Source organism: Anarhichas minor, unplaced genomic scaffold (assembly GCF_050575085.1).
Source record: "Anarhichas minor isolate MPS153535 unplaced genomic scaffold, ASM5057508v1 ptg000136l, whole genome shotgun sequence".
NCBI lineage: Eukaryota > Metazoa > Chordata > Actinopteri > Perciformes > Anarhichadidae > Anarhichas > Anarhichas minor.
Window position 1 is genome coordinate 175,001 of NW_027466582.1, and position 20,000 is coordinate 195,000.

Here is a 20,000-nt window from a genome sequence, read left to right on the forward strand (position 1 = left end):
CAGCTTCAGTGTTATCAGCTGATCAATACGTCTGCAGCATTTAAATAACACAAACTCTTAATAATCTCCTCCAATCTGAATAAATAGATAATGAATGGATTATTAATTGTTCTTCTCACATCAAACAAAAACAAAACATTCTATAACTTATTATGTTATTTACCCAAATAAAATCGACATCACATCCTGACAATATGAATATATAAAACAATATAAATCGTCTTCTTAATCCCCGTGTTTCACAATATGAGATTATGTTATGATATGTTTTAGAGCAGAATCCTGCACATGAATCACTGTGTTACTGTCTGATCTTTGAATATGTTGAACTATCTGAATGAGACTCAAACTATGAATGAACCATAAATATGAGAAAGAAGGAGATTCAGTTCCCTCTTCAGCCACTAGAGGTCAGCGTGCACCGAGTCTGATCCACGTTCAGCTCAGTGTGTATATGTATGTGTGTGTGTGTGTGTGTGTGTGTGTGTGTGTGTAAATAACTCACATAAATCTTGTCTTTGCTGTATCTCACACGGACGTTGTTGAGCAGAGTGGCTTCATTCAAGTACATCAAAGAACCTGAGACACAGAAACACTCATTCAACAACAAAGTGTTTATGAACACGTATGAAAGGAAAAGATTGAGTCACATTTACAAGCTGTAGAATATTGTGAGAAGATGGTGCTAAGAACATATGATTTATTAAAACAGAAACATCTTCACACCATCGTGATGAAAACAAGACACACAAAGTTTAACTTTAAGTGTAAAAACGTCTTCATGTAAACTTCTGATGATAAACATTTGAGTGAATAAAGACTAATAAACTTACAGTTGTCCTCCACATGTTTGTTGACGTCGTCCTCTGCAGGAAAGACCTGGTTCACTGCAGCCAGGAACGTCTGCAGAGGAAGCAAGGACAGAGGAATGAAGGGAAGGAAAGGAGAGTTAAGGGAAGGAAAGGAGAGTTAAGGGAAGGAAAGGAGAGTTAAGGGAAGGAAAGAGGAATTAAGGGAAGCAAAGGAGAGTTAAGTGAAGCAAAGGAGAGTTAAGTGAAGCAAAGGAGAGTTAAGTGAAGCAAAGGAGAGTTAAGTGAAGGAAAGGAGAGTTAAGGGAAGGAAAGGAGAGTTAAGGGAAGGAAAGGAGAGTTAAGGGAAGGAAAGGAGAGTTAAGGGAAGGAAAGGAGAGTTAAGGGAAGGAAAGGAGAGTTAAGGGAAGGAAAGAGGAATTAAGGGAAGCAAAGGGGAGTTAAGTGAAGCAAAGGAGAGTTAAGTGAAGCAAAGGAGAGTTAAGTGAAGGAAAGGAGAGTTAAGGGAAGGAAAGGAGAGTTAAGGGAAGGAAAGGAGAGTTAAGGGAAGGAAAGGAGAGTTAAGGGAAGGAAAGGAGAGTTAAGGGAAGGAAAGAGGAATTAAGGGAAGCAAAGGAGAGTTAAGTGAAGCAAAGGAGAGTTAAGTGAAGCAAAGGAGAGTTAAGTGAAGGAAAGGAGAGTTAAGGGAAGGAAAGGAGAGTTAAGGGAAGGAAAGGAGAGTTAAGGGAAGGAAAGGAGAGTTAAGGGAAGGAAAGGAGAGTTAAGTGAAGGAAAGGAGAGTTAAGTGAAGGAAAGGAGAGTTAAGTGAAGGAAAGGAGGAATTAATGGAAGGAAAGGAGAGTTAAGTGAAGGAAAGAGGAATTAAGGGAAGGAAAGGAGAATTAAGGGAAGGAAATAGGAATTAAGGGAAGGAAAGGATCGTGAATAATCAAGTAAAAAAGATCAAACAAGTCAAACTAAGAATCTATTTGTCGACGAGTCTTCTTAGAGTGAAAGAAGATTATTTGAGTTTCATGAGATCAGTTATCTGTGGAGCTCATTTTAATGATTTCATCTCCTCCTGGTAGTTTAATCTATAATTAATATACATCATCATTTATTAGTTGATTTATATTCTGTATTAATAATCTAATCTGTGAAGTAACTAAAGATGTCAAATAAATAAAGTGAAGTGAAATTGTACTTAAGTACTTAATAATTCCTCCAGTCTGTACCGTTTACTTTGCTACATAGTTTTAAACATGATAATCTTATGAAGTACGTTGTATTGTAGAAGTTTAAACAGAGGTTCCCAAACCTTTTGTTCTGAGACTTTCTAATAAATGTCATATTTCAGATAAGCTCCAACAAACAAACACACATTTACCCTCTAAACAAACAGAACAAATCACCTCCTGAAGCAAACCGCTCCTTTAATGAGAGCTGCAGCGCTCTGAGTGTTAACGCGACCTCACACTTTACTCTCTTATCCAACAACGAGGTGACGTACAGTCGCCTCGTTCATGCTGCACATTCTCAGCCCAAAGCGGACGCATTCCACAACGCTGTGAGGACAGAAGAGGAGGAAGAGGAGGACGAGACCAATCAGGAAAGAACAGAAGCTAAACTCTGTTCCCCCTTTCATCACCAGTAAGGAGGAGAGAAACAGCAACCGGGTGCAGATTGTTCCAAGTGGCTGTTAAACGTGCACCGCCGTCTTTGCTCTAAATTCTAAGTTTTTTAAGTTATAACTTCTATTTTAAAGGCATTCATGACTTATGAATTATTACTTGTCCCAGGAGCTCCTGGACATACTTATTGTCAAAATATCTGAAGAAGTGAACTCCTCTCTCCACACATACTCAGAATTAAACTGCAGTTCCTCGAACGGCCACTTGAGGCTCTAAAAGCGAGTGAATCCCCATCAGGCTCGTTTAAATGTTGCGTCTAAAAACGTTAAACTGCCAAACAGCAGAAATGAAGATGTTGACCTCCTGGTAGAAAACACGGTCTTGGTCTCTACAGCTAACATCCCCGTTCTGTATGGGGGTGAATATTTTATACGACTCACCCGTTTGAATCATATTTAGTTGGTCATAATTGAAGGCGTGGCCTCTTTGAGTGACTTCAGCTCCGCCCTCTCATCCTAATAAGGTCGTCTTGTTCGTCACACTTGATGTGTTCAAGGGCCTCCGGACAGCTTGTTCAGCTTGCGGCGTCTTTTTATGCACTACGACAAACCTACAATCAGACTGTGTGTCTGGAGACACAGAGTCTCGTCTGATGAGGAATAACGATCAGTGTTTGGCCTCAAATATCTGTCGATAATGTACTTCCAGAGGATCCGAGAGTAGCTGGAAATATTCATTATATCATACTTATTAAACAGAAACTAAAAACCTCCTATTCAGTCTGGCTAGTGTTATATTAAAAAAAAGTGTTTCTTATTATTACATCTGAATTTATACAGTGTCTTCTGTGTTTTTATGCGATGGTTTTTGTATTTATAGGTATTTTATTTGCTCTTATTTTTTTACAGTTTTACCATGTTTAATTTATTCAGAACTGTAATTCTATTTATTCATTATTTTTCTTAATTTAATTGTTCTCTCCATCCTCTTCTATTTCGTCTTGTCAATCATTTGTAAAGCACTTTTAGTTTGATTTGTTTAAAAGGTTCCATTTAAATAAAACTACAGATTACTTATAATAATAATAATAATAATAATAATAATAATAATAATAATCGGAGTGACACTGAGGCAGATCACACTGTGATTTACAGGACAAAGAGTCGTCCTCTGTGGGCATCATGCTCCGTGTCCGTCTCCTGACGTCCAGCGGTAGGATTTCTGCCAGCAAGTGAACGCATCGTCACACACTGGCACCGACTGTCCTCAGCCGGACAGACGGGACCTTGTTCTGATACAGAGAGCCGATCTGATGGTGCACGGTGTGAAATAATGTGACAGAGATCTGATGCTGCTTTAACAAGAGAAGCAAAGCCTTCTCACTCCACCTATCAGATGCTTCAGGGTCAAGACTTCTGGTCAAGACTCCGATCATGTGACCGACAGTAAGGCTCAAAGATCCGGTTTCATGAGCTCTGATCAGAGGAGCAAAACCACACCAGAGGTCTACGAGAGTCAGCAGGTAGTTAACAGGTCTTCACATTATCTCATGATCTAAACTTCAGGATGACAGAAGAACCAACAACAAACCTGCTCTTCATGAGACGCCAGTCACAACTCTACGGCTCTCATGCATAAAACGAACTAGAAGTGATGTCTCTCATTAATATTAAGTGTCCTCTGATCTCTGACGTCAGCTCACACCTTCATAACGCTGTCGACATTAAATATTATGAGTCTTTGCAGTGTGAATGTAACAAACACACAATGCGTGACTTCTGACTGCAAAAATAAAGATCAGAAAATGTGTCAAAGATCCAGACTGAGCACAGAATTAAATTAAAGACGAGAGACCAAAATACTCAAAGACACAACCCACAGGCCAGAACTATACAACAGAAAGTACTGTTTGTCTTCAAAATCAAACTAGTACATCGTGATCCAGGTACTACAGCAGAGTACCGGAGGCTACACACGTCTGTGACATTCCTGAGAAGGAGCCTCTGAAAATCTACGGTTTGAGCGTCAAACACCCACGAAGAAGAGAGCGCCTGTGACCATGGAGACCCAGAGTCACGCTGGGTCTCAGCTAACAGTGACATCAGCACTCAATCCTGTTTACTGTGCGTCAGACACCAGACGATGTGATGAAACCTTCATGTCCGGGACAGAATAATTCCTTGATTTGAGCCCCACAATCATCAAAATGTGCTTAAAACATACGGGAATCACTTAACATGTTGATGATGAACAAAGTATTGTATTAAAGTATATTTGGTTCATCACTTGATGGAACAAGACGTGTGTAAAAGTTCATATGTGCACACACAGCTAGCTTCATCTTTATAGTTAAACATTGTAGTAAAAGTAGAAGATTTGAGAACATGTTTGTTTTTTTGTTTTTTGGGGGGGGGGGGGGGGGGGGCTTTTTATGTTGCTTTTTAAATTTTTTTATATTTATCTAAATTATTTTTCTTATTATTAATTTTGTTTATAATGATGTAATTTCTATTATTAACTTCCAACACGTATTCTGAAAATCTATAAAAACAAAACAAGATTTAAGAAATGTGTTAATTTACCCATGTTGGGATCTGACCCTGCTGTCCTGGCTGGCTGAGACCTTCACACGTGCTTTTCAAATAAAGGAGCAGCCATGTTCCTTCCTTTCACCAAAACGCCTGATCTGGGATCTGCAAGAAACCTCATGCCGGAGGACCACACCCCCCAGCTCCAGCAGAAACCTGATGCTGGTCCCTCATTGGCCAAGAAAGGGCCCCCCACTGGTTGTGCCACCTGGTTTATAAGCCTGAGCACAGCTAGAATTCTTTCTCTTCCGTCCAGACACCGCTGGTGTCAGGAGGTCCACAAGGCCTCTTCACTCCGGACTCGTCCAGGGGACAAGAAGATCCACGAGGAACCGCGGCCTCATCAAATCCTATCAGGTCACATGCAACATTCGCTGGTCGAACAGACTGTGTTTTATTTTGAGTTTTGGATCCTGTAGTGCGAGAACGGATAACTCCTATGCCCCGTTCTCCCACCCTTTTTGTGTACACACCGCCGGCAGAAGGTAACAATCTTTCCTCGCCGAAGATTTCCGGGAAGGACGACCCAAACCTCGTCCCTCAGCCGAAGTTAAAAAGCCCCTCTCTGCAGCGAGGAGGCCGAGTCTGCGCCAGCCAGCCCCGAGGCCGCGCCACCGAGAGCCAGCGGCTACTCGAGGACCGAGTGATCCCCACCACGGGAAACGTACCCTACCGAACGAAGCTTCTACAAGTAAGAGTTACTGGTATCTGGGCCTAGCTTAGCTTAGCATAGCATTAGCTTAATTTAGCCTATTCGTTATGTCGTTGTTATTCCTGTGTCTTGTTACGTTAAGTTACTGTCGTGTTATAACGTGTTATTGCGCAAGCATCGCGGACCACGGAGTCCCGTTATATTGTGTATTTCCTGCCGTAACTGTTTGCATTAGATCCGTCGCTGCTAGTGGATGTGGAGGTTGTGATTTTATCACTTCAAAGACCAAAACCACGGTGGCGAAGCCTCGTCTCGCCGACCGAGTTTCGGGGTGATAAGAGAGCAATACTCGCATCTCACCGCAGTGATAAAGATGTGTTTTGTTTTGGGGATTATTTTATTTTGTTTGGTTTTATTCTCTGTTCTTTAAATCGGCTCTGTGAGTGAGATCTAGAACCGCAACTATCACCGTACAAGCGTGACCGGTCGGTTCAGAATCCGACCGCAGAGTTTACGAGTGATCAGCTGTTCCTCACATTCTCACTGCAGCGCTGAGCACCGCGCTCAGAGCTCCTCTCTCTCTCTCTCTCTCTCTCTCTCTCTCTCTCTCTCTCTCTCTCTCTCTCTCTCTCCTCTCTTCCTACTAACCCACACACACATAGTTAGATTCACTGATTTTGGGTGAACCTCTCAGACACGTGGTCGCGTAATCTATTGTCCCAACCCACATTGTGCGCCGTCCCACGTGGTTACACGTAGCCACCTCTCAGCTATCTTGTCGCGGGTCAATAGACTCCGCCATCTTTGCTTGTAGGCTCACACGCCCCTTTTTAGGTTACGTACTCACACATGTACATATATCTATATACATATCCTTACCCCACTTTATTCATTTGACTTTAGGTATTAGACATATAATTGTATGATAGTGTTTGTTGATTTTGATAGTACTTGATTTGATCATTTATTATTTTATTTAATAAACTCTGTTATATTTTAAAGAGCAGTTGTCTGTGATTACTTGTGCATATGTGTGTAATAATAACTGGATGTAGTGGCCTGTGCTCGAACTTAAACCTTCACTTTCACTCTGAATGTGTAATAGTACTCAGACTATTGACATTATGAGTGAACGCTAATTATGAGACTTGGTTTTATTGTTTGGTTATTGGTCCCTGTTCGCAGGGTGGTGCCCCGTTATTATTAATAATCATTAATGATTGTTACTGACATTAATAATTCTATTGATGTCAAGAATTTAGTTTCTTAGATGCTGATAACCAAACACGCTCCTCTACGTTCCCAACACCCAGAAAGTAGAAATGACTGACACACACACACACACACACACACACACACACACACACACACAGAGACACGCACGCACACACAGAGACAGAGAGACAGACACACACACACAGAGACAGACACACCCACACAGAGACAGAGAGACAGACACACCCACACAGAGACAGACACACACACACACACACACACACACACAGAGATAGACACACACACACACACACACACAGAGAGACACACACAGAGATAGACACACACACAGAGACACACAGAGACACACACACGCAGAGATACACACGCACGCACGCACACACAGAGACAGACACACCCACACACACACAGAGACAGACACACGCACGCACACACAGAGACAGAGAGACAGACACACCCACACAGAGACAGACACACACACACACAGAGACACACAGAGACACACACACAGAGACCCAGAGACACACACACCCACACAGAGACACACACACACACCCACACACACTTTCTCTGACGGTCCGGTGTTTTATAGGCCGACCGTACACACACTTAGCGAGGAGGCTCTCGGTCACTGATGCATTCTGGGAAAAACAGATTACGGACACGGAGCTCGGCGGGTTCCCACGGCGACGGGGCTCTCGGTGACATTAACAGCTTTGCGGTGAATTATTGGCGAAGCGGCTAACGAGGAACGTCCGTTTGTCTCGTCGTGAAGAGACACTCGACTTCACATGAAGACAGTAAGAGTAGAGCAGAAAGAGCTGAATCATTGAGGGGACGATGCTCCTTCCACCAAAGAACATGAAGACGCATTCAAATAAATAGTAATCATTAACACACAGAAAGAAGCATAGGAAGCTAACGCTGTGAGAGAGCCAGGAGAGGAATAAACCTTTAGTACTCTTCAGTGATCTCTTCTGAAGGAAATAAGTATATTTACATTTGAACCTTCAAAGACTCCGACGATGATTTAGCACCAACAATATCAATGCAGCAGAACTACAGATACCGTCTTCTTCCTCGTCTATAACCTACATCCCCCACAATGCAACTTGAGATTCAGGTGTGCCATGCTGTGTTCACAATGTTAGCTTAGCATAGCACCGATCGATCCAGACTCCGTTCAGAACACAAGTATTTTAACAGTTGCTTGCTTGTCGTCTTGAGGAGAGAACTAACGAAACATGAATTCAGACTTTTTACAAATCTGCATCATTTTGAAGTTATTTCAGCTTCTTTTTTATCTGTTTGTTGTGATTAAATCTCAGCTGAACCCGTGTATTCTGGGTTCATAGTCGTGAACCAGACAACGTGTGTCTTGATAGACACAGTTATGAACCAGACAACACGCCGATCGTTTGTGTTTGTGTTTATATTATTAAGATTATTAAAGTTTGGTGTGAACACATTATGCTAGTTAGCGGCTAATGTAGCCCGGAGCCGCTAGCCTGCAGCAGAGACGAGCACCTTCTTACCCAACTCCACCTCCAGATCATTGTTGTTGTATTTAGTGTAGTCTTCAGACTCAAGTGACATCACATGAGTCGTCTCAAAGACGCTAAGGTTCATGGGTATTAAAAAGCCGGCAAACCAAACTGGCAGAAGGAAACTAAAAGGGGAAACGTTTGCTCAGAAGGCCAAAACACAGCAGAACAAAGAGATAAATGTATCTTTAAAGGTCGGCTCACCTTTCCCTTCTTGAGAGGTTCGATGCTGAGGCTGTCGGCTCCGATGTCCACGATGGTTCCCAGCTGGAACCCGTCCGCCGGGTGGGGCGCCCACACCGGCTTCCCGTCCTCCATCGCTCCGCTCTGACGACTCTGGAAAAACAAGCCGAGCAGTCAGAGGAAAAGCTGCAGCGTGTTCTGCATTTCATGTGAAACTTTATTAAAGTTCAAGAAAGTTACAGCATTTCTCTCCCTGAAAAAGTCCTGTTAAGTCATATGGATAATAAGAGATGATGCTAACTGCCACAAGCAGACGTTTACATGTCGGATTAACTCGTCTACATGTTACGCGGTCGCTTCAGTTTGGAGATGAATTATTGAAAATCTAAATAACGGGAGCGCTCGTCAAACTGCATCGACTCTCTCGTGATGTTTGGCTGTGAGCTCTCTGGGGCCAACAAACCAATTACAGTGTTATTGAGTGAAACCAGCAGCTGATGGTCTGTTGTGGTGCTGAAGCTGGTCCCTCAGCTGATGGTCTGTTGTGGTGCTGAAGCTGGTCCCTCAGGGACGAGCTCCGATACTCACAGCCGAGAATAAACTGAACCGGCCAAGTGTTGCTGCTTTGTAATCGTCTCATTTGGGAGACAGTCTCGTCGGCTCTTGTTCTGTCATCAGTGCTGCGTTACAATCAAACGTTATTAAATATTAACGCGTTTAAACGCCTGGCTAGTTAGCTAGCTAGCTTTGCCTGTTCCACCATGTTTTCATGCAATAATGACAGAACATAAAGAGCAACTTATAAACCGCTGGGCGTGGTCGACGCATCCTTATACACGGTTCGTACGTTGGTCCTCACTTTTTCCTTCTAAAGTCCAGCGACACGAGTCAATTTAGTGCCTGTTACATAAATACAGTCTTTTCAAAATAAACTACTAAAGGAAACAACTTAGTTAAGTTTAGGCAACAAACATACTTAGTTAGGTTTAATTAAAGATGGTGGAATACTATTTTCTGAGGTATAACTTCGAATGTCTGGCTTGGTCTACTTGACATTAACGTTCAGCCGACCTAACTGCTCTGAAATAACCGTTCATTAAAGCCGCTACCCTTTCAATTAGCTTACGCTAATCGCTACCGCTAGCTATATGTATGCTAGCGATTAGCATTAGTGATTGACAGGCTAAGTGAAAGGGTGACGGCTACTCCTCCACTCTCAGTACGTTGGCTTTAACAGAGGAAGAAGAGAGATGTGGTGATGAAAGACTCCTCCACAGATCAGCTAAAGTTTAAATTGTAATAGCCGTGTTTCAACCAGTGTGGGAACATCGGGCCCTTTCATTGGTGCTGCTGTACCTGCAGGCTCAGGTGTTCTTCACTCTCTAAGGGCGACGAGAGTTTAATCTCATTTTTATTGGTGGAAGATAACAGAAACAAACAACTGTGGACGTGGAAGCACCGCAACATCTTCATGATTTAAAGCAACAGTTTAAATCTGCTAACAAGCACCGCGATGTCTCACAGAGCTCCATTACAACACATGAATGAGCCTCACTGATGCTGCTTCATCACCAGCAACACACTGAAGCATTCTCACTCCACACACTCACTAGAGCGCCTAATGTGGATTCATCCGCCGCTGGAAATAGTCCCCAACAAACGCACTATTCCCTCCTGCATGAGGAGATTTGTGATGAAACTTTATATTTGTGTTTTTAAAGATGTCAGTCTTCAGTAGGAACCAATGAGCTGAGAGCTGCAGGCAGGAAGTCAGGAAGAAAAACGAATGTACCGTCTTTGTCTCATTTTACGACACGTTAACGGTGTTTTAATGAGAGTATTTATGTCATTTGTGACAGTTTGCGTCTGATAATCTCTGATCGAGCTTCAACTCGTTCATGAGATTCAGAAAGGTTCACAAACACGTGACTCAGTCCGTGACCTCGACGTTTTCTGGCTTCACTGCGGTGAGAATGAACTCGGCTTGAGGCCTGAATGTAGAGGAAAGGTTGCTGGTAACTCATTGTCAGGGCCGTAAAACTTGAACAAAGCACCAGACTGCATTTCACTTTGTGATATCTAATGAGAAGAGCTCCGGACAGACGGTACCCGACCCTCAGCCATGGAGGCTAAACTCTGTCCTCCCTCAGAAGGAAGCTGCTCTGACGAATAGATAAGTGAGGATACGAGGTCAATATCTATCAATATCTATCATATCTATCAGTATCTATCAATATCTATCACATCTATCAGTATCTGATCCACGTCACCTCCTGGTGAACGTGAACGTGACTTCTAATGATGATGAGAAACAGATTCTCAGTGAACTAGAGACACGAGTTCTTCCTCCACAGCACAAAGAACAAGAAGAGTACGAAGCATAAAACATGAGATATGTGAGCAACAATAGAGAACTTATAGGATACATTTAACACTCATCAGGCTGCTCTCATCATCATAGTTGCAAAAAGCTACGAAGAAATAAAGTATTTCGTAGATATCCCACCAAATGATTTCATATGTGATCCTCGTAATCATGAACCAGGAAGTAAAAAGAGCGCTGAATCACACGGAGATCTCTCTGCCTCGTTCCTCGTGTTATTCATCACCTGACTTTTATACTGCAGTAGTTATTTTAACCGGAACCAGAACCTTTAACCTTTAAGTTGACTGAGGATGGAAGTTTATTGTGAAAAGACGAGCATGTGACGAGTAGAAACGTACACGTGTGGCTGGACTTCAGCAGGAAAACGCACCGAGAATGTGGAACTTTTCATAAGATATCATACGAACCGTTGTGTGACGACACGCTGCACTAATGAATCAGTAGAAGAAGAAGTATTCAGAGCCTTTACTCTGATCAACGCAGCAAGACCACAAATTAAAAATGTTCCACGGCCTGTATTCAAACGGTTACTGAAGTTAATGTACTTTAAAGTATCATTAAAGTACTTTAAAGTTTAAAGTACTTTAATGATACAGCAGTCTGGCACCAGTAGTGTTGAGTTACTACTCTCTAGAATACTGAATTATTATTATTACTGATGCAGTAACATGAAGGCATTGTTTTATCTGGAAATCATTCAAACTATTTCATATAATGTTACATTCAATTTAAAATAATGTGTAATATTCTATAAGCTGATGAAACAGTTTGTATCTAAAATATTAATATAGTTTTAAAGTCTGTGTAATATCTCCCTCTGAAGTAGAGTAAAGTATTACAGCATGAATTCAAAGTAGTACAATAAAGTAACAGTACTTGAGTAAAAGTATTTAGTTACTTAAAGAACAAAGTGTTGATTCAAACGCCCACCGCGAACATTTATGTCGAGTAAAGTCTCTAAGTTTCTACCAGCACACAGGAAGTGATGTCATCCTGAGACGCCAATAAAAACTGGATGAAGGAGGCAATAAATGTGAGTTATTGGCTCACTGACGCTGCGTTCATGCAACCTTGGAAATTAAAGATTCTGTGACTTCCTCCTGACCTCAGATCTGTTGACAGGAGACAACCTCCAGTGAAGTCAAAGCTTCATGTGTTAAAGCTGCATTCTCTCTAATGTCCACCAGGGGGCGACTCCTCTGGTTGTATAGAAGTCTATGAGAAAATGACTCTACTTCTCTCTTGATTTATTACCTCAGTAAACATTGTAAACATGAGTTTATGGTCTCAATCTCTAGTTTCAAGTCTTCTTCAATACAGCATGATGTTCATTTAGTACATTATGGTCCATTTAGAGTCACACAGACCATAAAGCAGGGGATGCTTTAGGGCGGGGCTACACAGTGATTATACCGGTATATATACACTGGTTATATAGACTGGTTTAGAACGGCGAGTGAACCAAGTTCATTTGAGGGAGGAAATGCAAATAAACCGGATTAATAATTTCAAATGGATTTAAAACGACTCGCTTTAAAGAGCATCTTGAAAACAATGAAGAGGGTTTGTTCTGGTTTTGACGTCTTGAAATGTCTCGTTTTGTCCGAGCAAAACTCAAAAACCACGAAAAATCCCGACTGTAGAATCGGATAAGACGAGACAAAAACAGCAAATCCTCACAAGTGACGAGCTGGAAACAGAATATTTGGTATTTTTGCTCTAAAAATGACAACATGTCATAAACACTGAACAGCTTTTACAAAGAAAAGGCTTGTTTTCTGTCTTTCTACAGATAAAGAAACAACTCGACCTGTTCTTCACAACACAGAGACTCAACGTCTCATCATTTACATATTCAAACGTATAATGCTGCTGAAACAGCTGCTGTGAAACCTGAAGGAAACACGCACGATAAGAGATGTGATGACAAATAAACTAATATTTATATTTATTGCAGGTTAATAAACCGTCACTTTACCTCAAAGAGAAAAACGTCTCGGAAATGTAAAGCTTTTAAAGAAAATGTAATATAGTCAATATAGCCGTGTAGTCCGAGTTTAATTATTATATTTTTACGTCATTTTTTGTGCATCAGTCTCTTCAGCTTCTCTCCATTTTCATATTTTTTTGCACTTTAAATTGCATTTAAAAAGGTAATTTAAAAATAAAAACTTGATTAAATGACTGATTAATTAAACATTGATATAAAATATCAACTGTAAAAAGTTTGACATACACGACGTCATCGGTCAAAGACATGCATTGAAATGTCTTCGCAGTGAGTCGGGTGTACTGTCCCTTTAAGAGAAGACCCTTAAAAGCTCCTGATGGGAACAAACTGAGTTCAGTTCAGACTTGGAGCTGCAGCAGCTGTTAGTTAGAGAGTCTGAGAGGAGACACTTCCACACAGGAAGCGTGTGTGTGTGTGTGGACAGACAAACAGCTGATTGTTGGAGAGGCATCAGTGGTCACGTGATGTGTTCAGGGACCCTGAGGGCAGATTGACAATAGCAGAGCGACATGCTGTCATTCAACCCTACTGCACGGGTCTCCAATTAATATACATTTATATGTATATAAGGTCATTAAATCCTAACAAAGTGCAAGCGTCTCAACTGGGGATCTGCAGCTTTTCTTCGTCTTCTATAATAATAATAAACTGAATATCTTCATGTTGTTCATTTTGTTGCATTTTCAAAAGTTTAATCGATAAAATGATCTTCAGTTTAATTAATATGAATTACTTCTCTTTCTGTTATACCTCCAACACGTCTGATTGTTTATTTGCTTTGTTTTTAAAAGGTGCTGAATAATAATTATTATTATTATTGGTCATTATATTTTTATATTATTGTAATTAATGACTTTATTACTTCCTGAAATGTTTTAAAGTGGTTCAACAATTGAAGAACTTTGTAACTCTGTTTGTATAAATAAAGTGTATAATGATGATAATAAACATAACGTCACGTTTTCCCCTTTTGAAGGATGACATTCTTCCTCCTCCTCCTCCTCTTCCTCCATTACTGCGTCGTGATATTTCAGATTATGGCAAAGTGGGCGAAGAGACACAGAGACAAACCCGAATGCGAGACGATCTTCAGCTGAACCCATCAGACGACTGCAGCTATGCGGGCGGAGACAACGAGAGCTGTGATTGGTCGGAGTCACACACACGCAACAAAGACAGAGCACCTGCAGACCGGAGAGTCTTTTAGTGCGGTTAACAAAGGCTGGTCTGAGATCAAACAAACAGCAATGACGTTCTCTTTTTTAAATGTCAGGACTCTCATTATGAATATTACCCAGCATGCCACACCCACAGCAAGGCCTCGCCACAACAGGGTGTGTTCAGGGACCGCAGGATTAGCAGGTGCTCACGATATGTGAGCACGAAATATGCTCACGATTATTGAATGTTTTTGCACCAAAAGAAAGTTTTAAATATTGTTTTTCATTATTTAATTCCACTGTTCAACAAGTACCGTCATCTTTGATGGAAAACGTAATTTTTCAACTGTAAAATCATCTTTTTTCCAAAAGAAATCTTAGTCTTTAATAACTAAATCTGAGAGGATCTTTTGCTAAAAAATGGAAATAAGAACATGAACTTTTCTTTTTCAGTCTCAAAGATCAGACGATCACGTTTCTGATGATTTCAGCAAAGCTGACAGGAATTCGCTGAAGTTTTACAAAAACTCCCACAAACGGTTTAAAGATTGACGAGTCATCCTCCTCGAGGCGAAGTCTAACGCCAATAAAGAGTCACGAGCAGCTGAAAGGTTGAACATTACACACAGCGCTGGTACATTAGAGAGTCTCACACACGACCTCCAGCGCTTGTACATTAGAGAGTCTCACACACGACCTCCAGCGCTTGTACATTAGAGAGTCTCACACACGACCTCCAGCGCTTGTACATTAGAGAGTCTCACACACGACCTCCAGCGCTGGTACATTAGAGAGTCTCACACACGACCTCCAGCGCTGGTACATTACAGTGTCTCACACACGACCTCCAGCGCTGGTACATTAGAGAGTCTCACACACGACCTCCAGCGCTGGTACATTACAGTGTCTCACACACGACCTCCAGCGCTGGTACATTAGAGAGTCTCACACACGACCTCCAGCGCTGGTACATTAGAGAGTCTCACACACGACCTCCAGCGCTGGTACATTACAGTGTCTCACACACGACCTCCAGCGCTGGTACATTACAGTGTCTCACACACGACCTCCAGCGCTGGTACATTAGAGAGTCTCACACACGACCTCCAGCGCTGGTACATTACAGTGTCTCACACACGACCTCCAGCGCTGGTACATTAGAGTGTCTCACACACGACCTCCAGCGTTGGTACATTAGAGAGTCTCACACACGACCTCCAGCGCTGGTACATTAGAGAGTCTCACACACGACCTCCAGCGCTGGTACATTAGAGTGTCTCACACACGACCTCCAGCGTTGGTACATTACAGTGTCTCACACACGACCTCCAGCGCTGGTACATTAGAGAGTCTCACACACGACCTCCAGCGTTGGTACATTACAGTGTCTCACACACGACCTCCAGCGCTGGTACATTAGAGTGTCTCACACACGACCTCCAGCGCTGGTACATTAGAGTGTCTCACACACGACCTCCAGCGCTGGTACATTACAAGTGTCTCACACACGACCTCCAGCGCTGGTACATTAGAGAGTCTCACACACGACCTCCAGCGCTGGTACATTAGAGTGTCTCACACACGACCTCCAGCGTTGGTACATTACAGTGTCTCACACACGACCTCCAGCGCTGGTACATTAGAGAGTCTCACACACGACCTCCAGCGCTGGTACATTACAGTCTGCTCAGACAAACCAGGAAGTAGAACTACAAAACCTCTCAGACAACTTTTACTTCTAGATGTATTAACCGGAGGCTCAGATAATAATCTTAAAGTGTAAATGCGTCTAAGAAGCTTTGATCCGATTGGTCAGTCGCCTCCTTAGAGACTCATTCTAACTGAGATGGAGTTAACCTTTGACCTTTAACCGAACCAAACGGTTTCTGTCATGATAGTACGAGTTGCTTAGCGAGGAACAAACCATCTTTAATGTGAGGACGCTTTAATAATAAAGAGTTAAAAACAGTCCGTTTCTGATGAAGTCGTCTCATCGTGGAAGTCTTTGCAGCGTTTTAAACTTTCATTTCAAGCGTAAAGCTTTCATTTCCTTTGTATCTCCTCTGACTATTGTTTTCTGGAGGTCTTGTTAATTTGTCCTCTGTGAGGTCACTTCCTCTCAGCAGAAACAGACAGACATGACGCAGAAGAAGAAAGAGAGGAAGCGTCCGGCTCGGACACAGTGAGGATCAAAAGCACTGTCAGCTTATTCACCCAGCGGCATCATGGGAAAAAAAAAAAACACAGAAACATTCTCCCGTTTCTGCGCAGCAAAGACAAATCAACCTGAAGACGAGTTCCTGCTGAACGAGTGGAGAGAAGAAGACGTTACGTAACAGACCTGCAGTGGAGAGAGCTGCTGAATAGAACAAGAGATATCTGAAGGGAAAGACTCTAATATTATGTTCTCACAAACAATCTACTCATCCTGATTATAAACACCGGTTATTTTGCCAAAAGACCAACAACATGGCCGCCACAAAGAGCCCAATAACCACAAAACAACCACCATCTTTATTAGAGGAATTAAACTACTTGATACGTCAGCACCAACCGGACTATATACGTATTATCAGGTATCTGATATAGGACTGCAGCCAACAAATAGTCATTATTGGTTCATATTTTCTAGATCAATCGTTTAGTTTAAGAGTGAAACAAAAAGTTAAATCTTTCTTTCTCAAAGTCGATGCTCTTTAAATGTTTGTTGTTTAATATCCACATTTGAGGGACTGAAAACAGCATTTTCTGCCATTTTTGCATGAAAAATTACTATTACAACAAATTATCCAAATAGTTGGCGATTTTTTTTTCTGTTGTCGACTCGTCGTTAACGCTCAAATCAAAACCAAAGATTAAAAGATCGTTTCAAATACTTTGTGAGATTCTTACTTTTGTTTAAGTTAATCTTTGATCGAATAGTTTCTGAACTATTTGTCATTAAGAAGTTTGGAAAAACGATTTATTCTCGATCTGAAACAGAAAGTCTTTATCTTTAAATATTCAGTGAGGATACAAACTCAACACGTTTCTGACATTTTACAAAACAAATAACTTAATTAATCTAGAAAACAATCAGCAGGATTAACCAATAATGAGAACAATCGGAGGCCGAATGCCCGATCTCGCAATGTTAGCGAAGCTAAAATAAATACTCGAAATGTAAAGGATTCGTCCGTGGCCCAGAATGCATCTCTCCACTAAGTTTGATGAAAATCAAGCCGGTAGTTGTTCTGTAATCCTGCTGACAAACAAAGGGAAAACATAACCTCTTTGGTGAAATAATAAGCAGTAATTCAGATGATTTAAGTCTTCAAACAGATTCTAAAGCAGGAAGAGGAACTAGTTCAGAGCTGTGAAGTCGTCCCGAGTCAAAGAACATGAAGAGAGAAGCAGCCGGACTAACTCGGCTCAAAGTCCTCGTGAGAAAAGCAGAGAAACGAATGAGCCATGTGACGACACCAGGACCAGGAATAAATAAATAAATAAATAAATATATATATATATATATATATTATTATAAAAAGAACCTCTATGAAGTCATAGCTGGAGGCTCAAGTGTTTCTCAACCTCTCATCTAGAGACACATTCAGACGAGCCCAAACACAGCCAGCCCTCCTCCCAACACAATATATTACCCAGCATGCAACAGTGGCCTCGCTCCGTACCGGGAGAGGCGTTTGGGTTTCAAAGGTCCTCGACAACACGTGACCCCCCCCCCCCCACACACACACACACACACACACACGGGATCAGCTGACCCCCCCCTCTGAAAGTGTGCACAAAGCAGCGGTTCTAATAAACTGATCAAAGCAGACGGACGAGCGTCTGCTGCTAAAAATAAAACATCACGACTCTAAACACACTTAAAAATAGCTGAACTCCTGCCATCAAAATACATGAGAATACTGTTTAATCACTCAGAAACATCTAGAAATATTCATACTTTCACTGGTAAACGTTGGACACGTTTCACTGTAATCTACTTAATATACTGAAGCTAGTACTTCATATAGTATAGTACTCAGTGTACTGAAGCTTAATATACTGAAGCTAGTACTTCATATAGTACTCGGTGTGCTGAAGCTAGTACTTCATATAGAATAGTACTCAGTGTACTGAAGCTAGTACTTCATATAGAACAGTACTCAGTGTACTGAAGCTAGTACTTCATATAGAACAGTACTCAGTGTACTGAAGCTAGTACTTCATATAGAACAGTACTCAGTGTACTGAAGCTAGTACTTCATATAGAACAGTACTCAGTGTACTGAAGCTAGTACTTCATATAGAATAGTACTCAGTGTACTGAAGCTAGTACTTCATATGGAATAGTACTAGCTGAAGCTTTCTGAGGAGCTCATGTTTACTTTTACATCGTTTGGTTTGTTTGCAGCTGTTCTTAAGCTACTGACTGGTTGACGAGGGTTAAATCATAGACGTGAGGTTAGAAGCTCGTTATGTTGAGAAGTCACATGACAACAAATGCTTGAGTTTCAGAGTCACAACTAAAGAGCGGAGGAAGTACGTTTTCAGACTAAAGTCCAGCAACAAAGCGGCAATTTCTGCCATTTACACGAGTACAGTATTTTCAAAATAAACTCCAGTCTACCCAGGAGCCAAGCGTGTGTGTGTGTGTGTGAGAGTGAGCGTGTGTGAACGTGTGTGAACGTGTGTGAACGTGCGTGCATGAGCCTGTGTGTGAGCGTGAGTGCGAGTGTGCGAGCGTGTGTGTGAATGAGCCTGTGTGTGTGAGCGTGTGTGTGTGTGAGCGTGAGCGTGTGTGTGAACCTGTGTGTGTGTGAGCGTGTGTGTGTGAGCGTGTGTGTGTGAGCGTGTGTGTGTGTGAGCTTGTGTGTGAGCGTGTGTGTGTGTGTGAGCTTGTGTGTGAGCGTGTGTGTGTGTGTGAGCTTGTGTGTGAGCGTGTGTGTGTGTGTGAGCTTGTGTGTGAGCGTGTGTGTGTGTGTGAATGAGCGTGAGCGTGTGTGTGAACCTGTGTGTGTGTGAGCGTGTGTGAACCTGTGTGTGTGTGAGCGTGTGTGTGAACCTGTGTGTGTGTGAGCGTGTGTGCATGAGCGTGTGTGTGTGTGTGAGAGAGAGCGTGTGTGTGCGTGAGCTTGTGTGTGTGTGTGTGTGAGCGTGTGTGAGCGTGTGTGTACCCAAAACACAACAACAACATGAGGCTCCTCCCTCAGACCGCGGGCTAGACGGTGTGTAAGTGGACACTGTTCCTCTGCTCACTGACTCATCTCTCAGTAACACTCCTCCATCAGACACACGACACGTCTGAACTCTGCTGCTCCATCAGCTCCAACCAGCAGAAAGTGAGAGCTGCAGAATCTGCTGCAGGGCGGTTAGCATTAGTTAGCATTAGCCTAGCTTAACACAGCTCTTATTTGTGAGCAGGAGTTAAGTTGGTGGTTTAGAAGACGTTTCAGTCACATTACAACATTTTAAACAGTTTAATCAGTGATTTAACACGACTGAACACTAAAAACCCACCGGCAGGATTAAAAAGCATATTTTCTTTAAACCATCGCCAAAACTACAACATTTATCTCAGCCAAAAGATGTCAAAATTGTCATTATCGTCAGATTTCCATCTCTCCGATGGTCTTTGAACACATCATGTGTGCAGAACACTTCCGTCAGAAACAGAAGCCAAAACGAAGAGAGAGAGGAGAGGAGAGAGGAGAGGCTGGAAACATGTTAATAGTTTATTTATATAAACTATTAATAGTTTATTTATATATATATATATATATATATATATATATATATATATATATATATATATATATATATATATATATATATATAT

At 41.8% G+C, this 20,000-nt stretch overlaps 1 protein-coding gene across 3 annotated transcripts in view; it reads right to left on the bottom strand.

Moving 5' to 3' along the window:
- Positions 1 to 20,000, bottom strand: part of LOC142942256 (unconventional myosin-VI-like) — a 95,379-nt gene that overhangs the window by 73,177 nt on the left and 2,202 nt on the right. For all 3 annotated transcript variants that reach the window (XM_076084514.1, XM_076084516.1, XM_076084515.1), the window contains exons 2-4: positions 8,644 to 8,775; positions 834 to 903; positions 506 to 579 (exon numbers count right to left, since the gene is read on the bottom strand). In XM_076084514.1, the coding sequence (XP_075940629.1) occupies positions 506 to 579; positions 834 to 903; positions 8,644 to 8,757 (258 nt within the window). In that variant the 5' untranslated portion in view covers positions 8,758 to 8,775. The remainder of the gene's footprint in view (positions 1 to 505; positions 580 to 833; positions 904 to 8,643; positions 8,776 to 20,000) is intronic.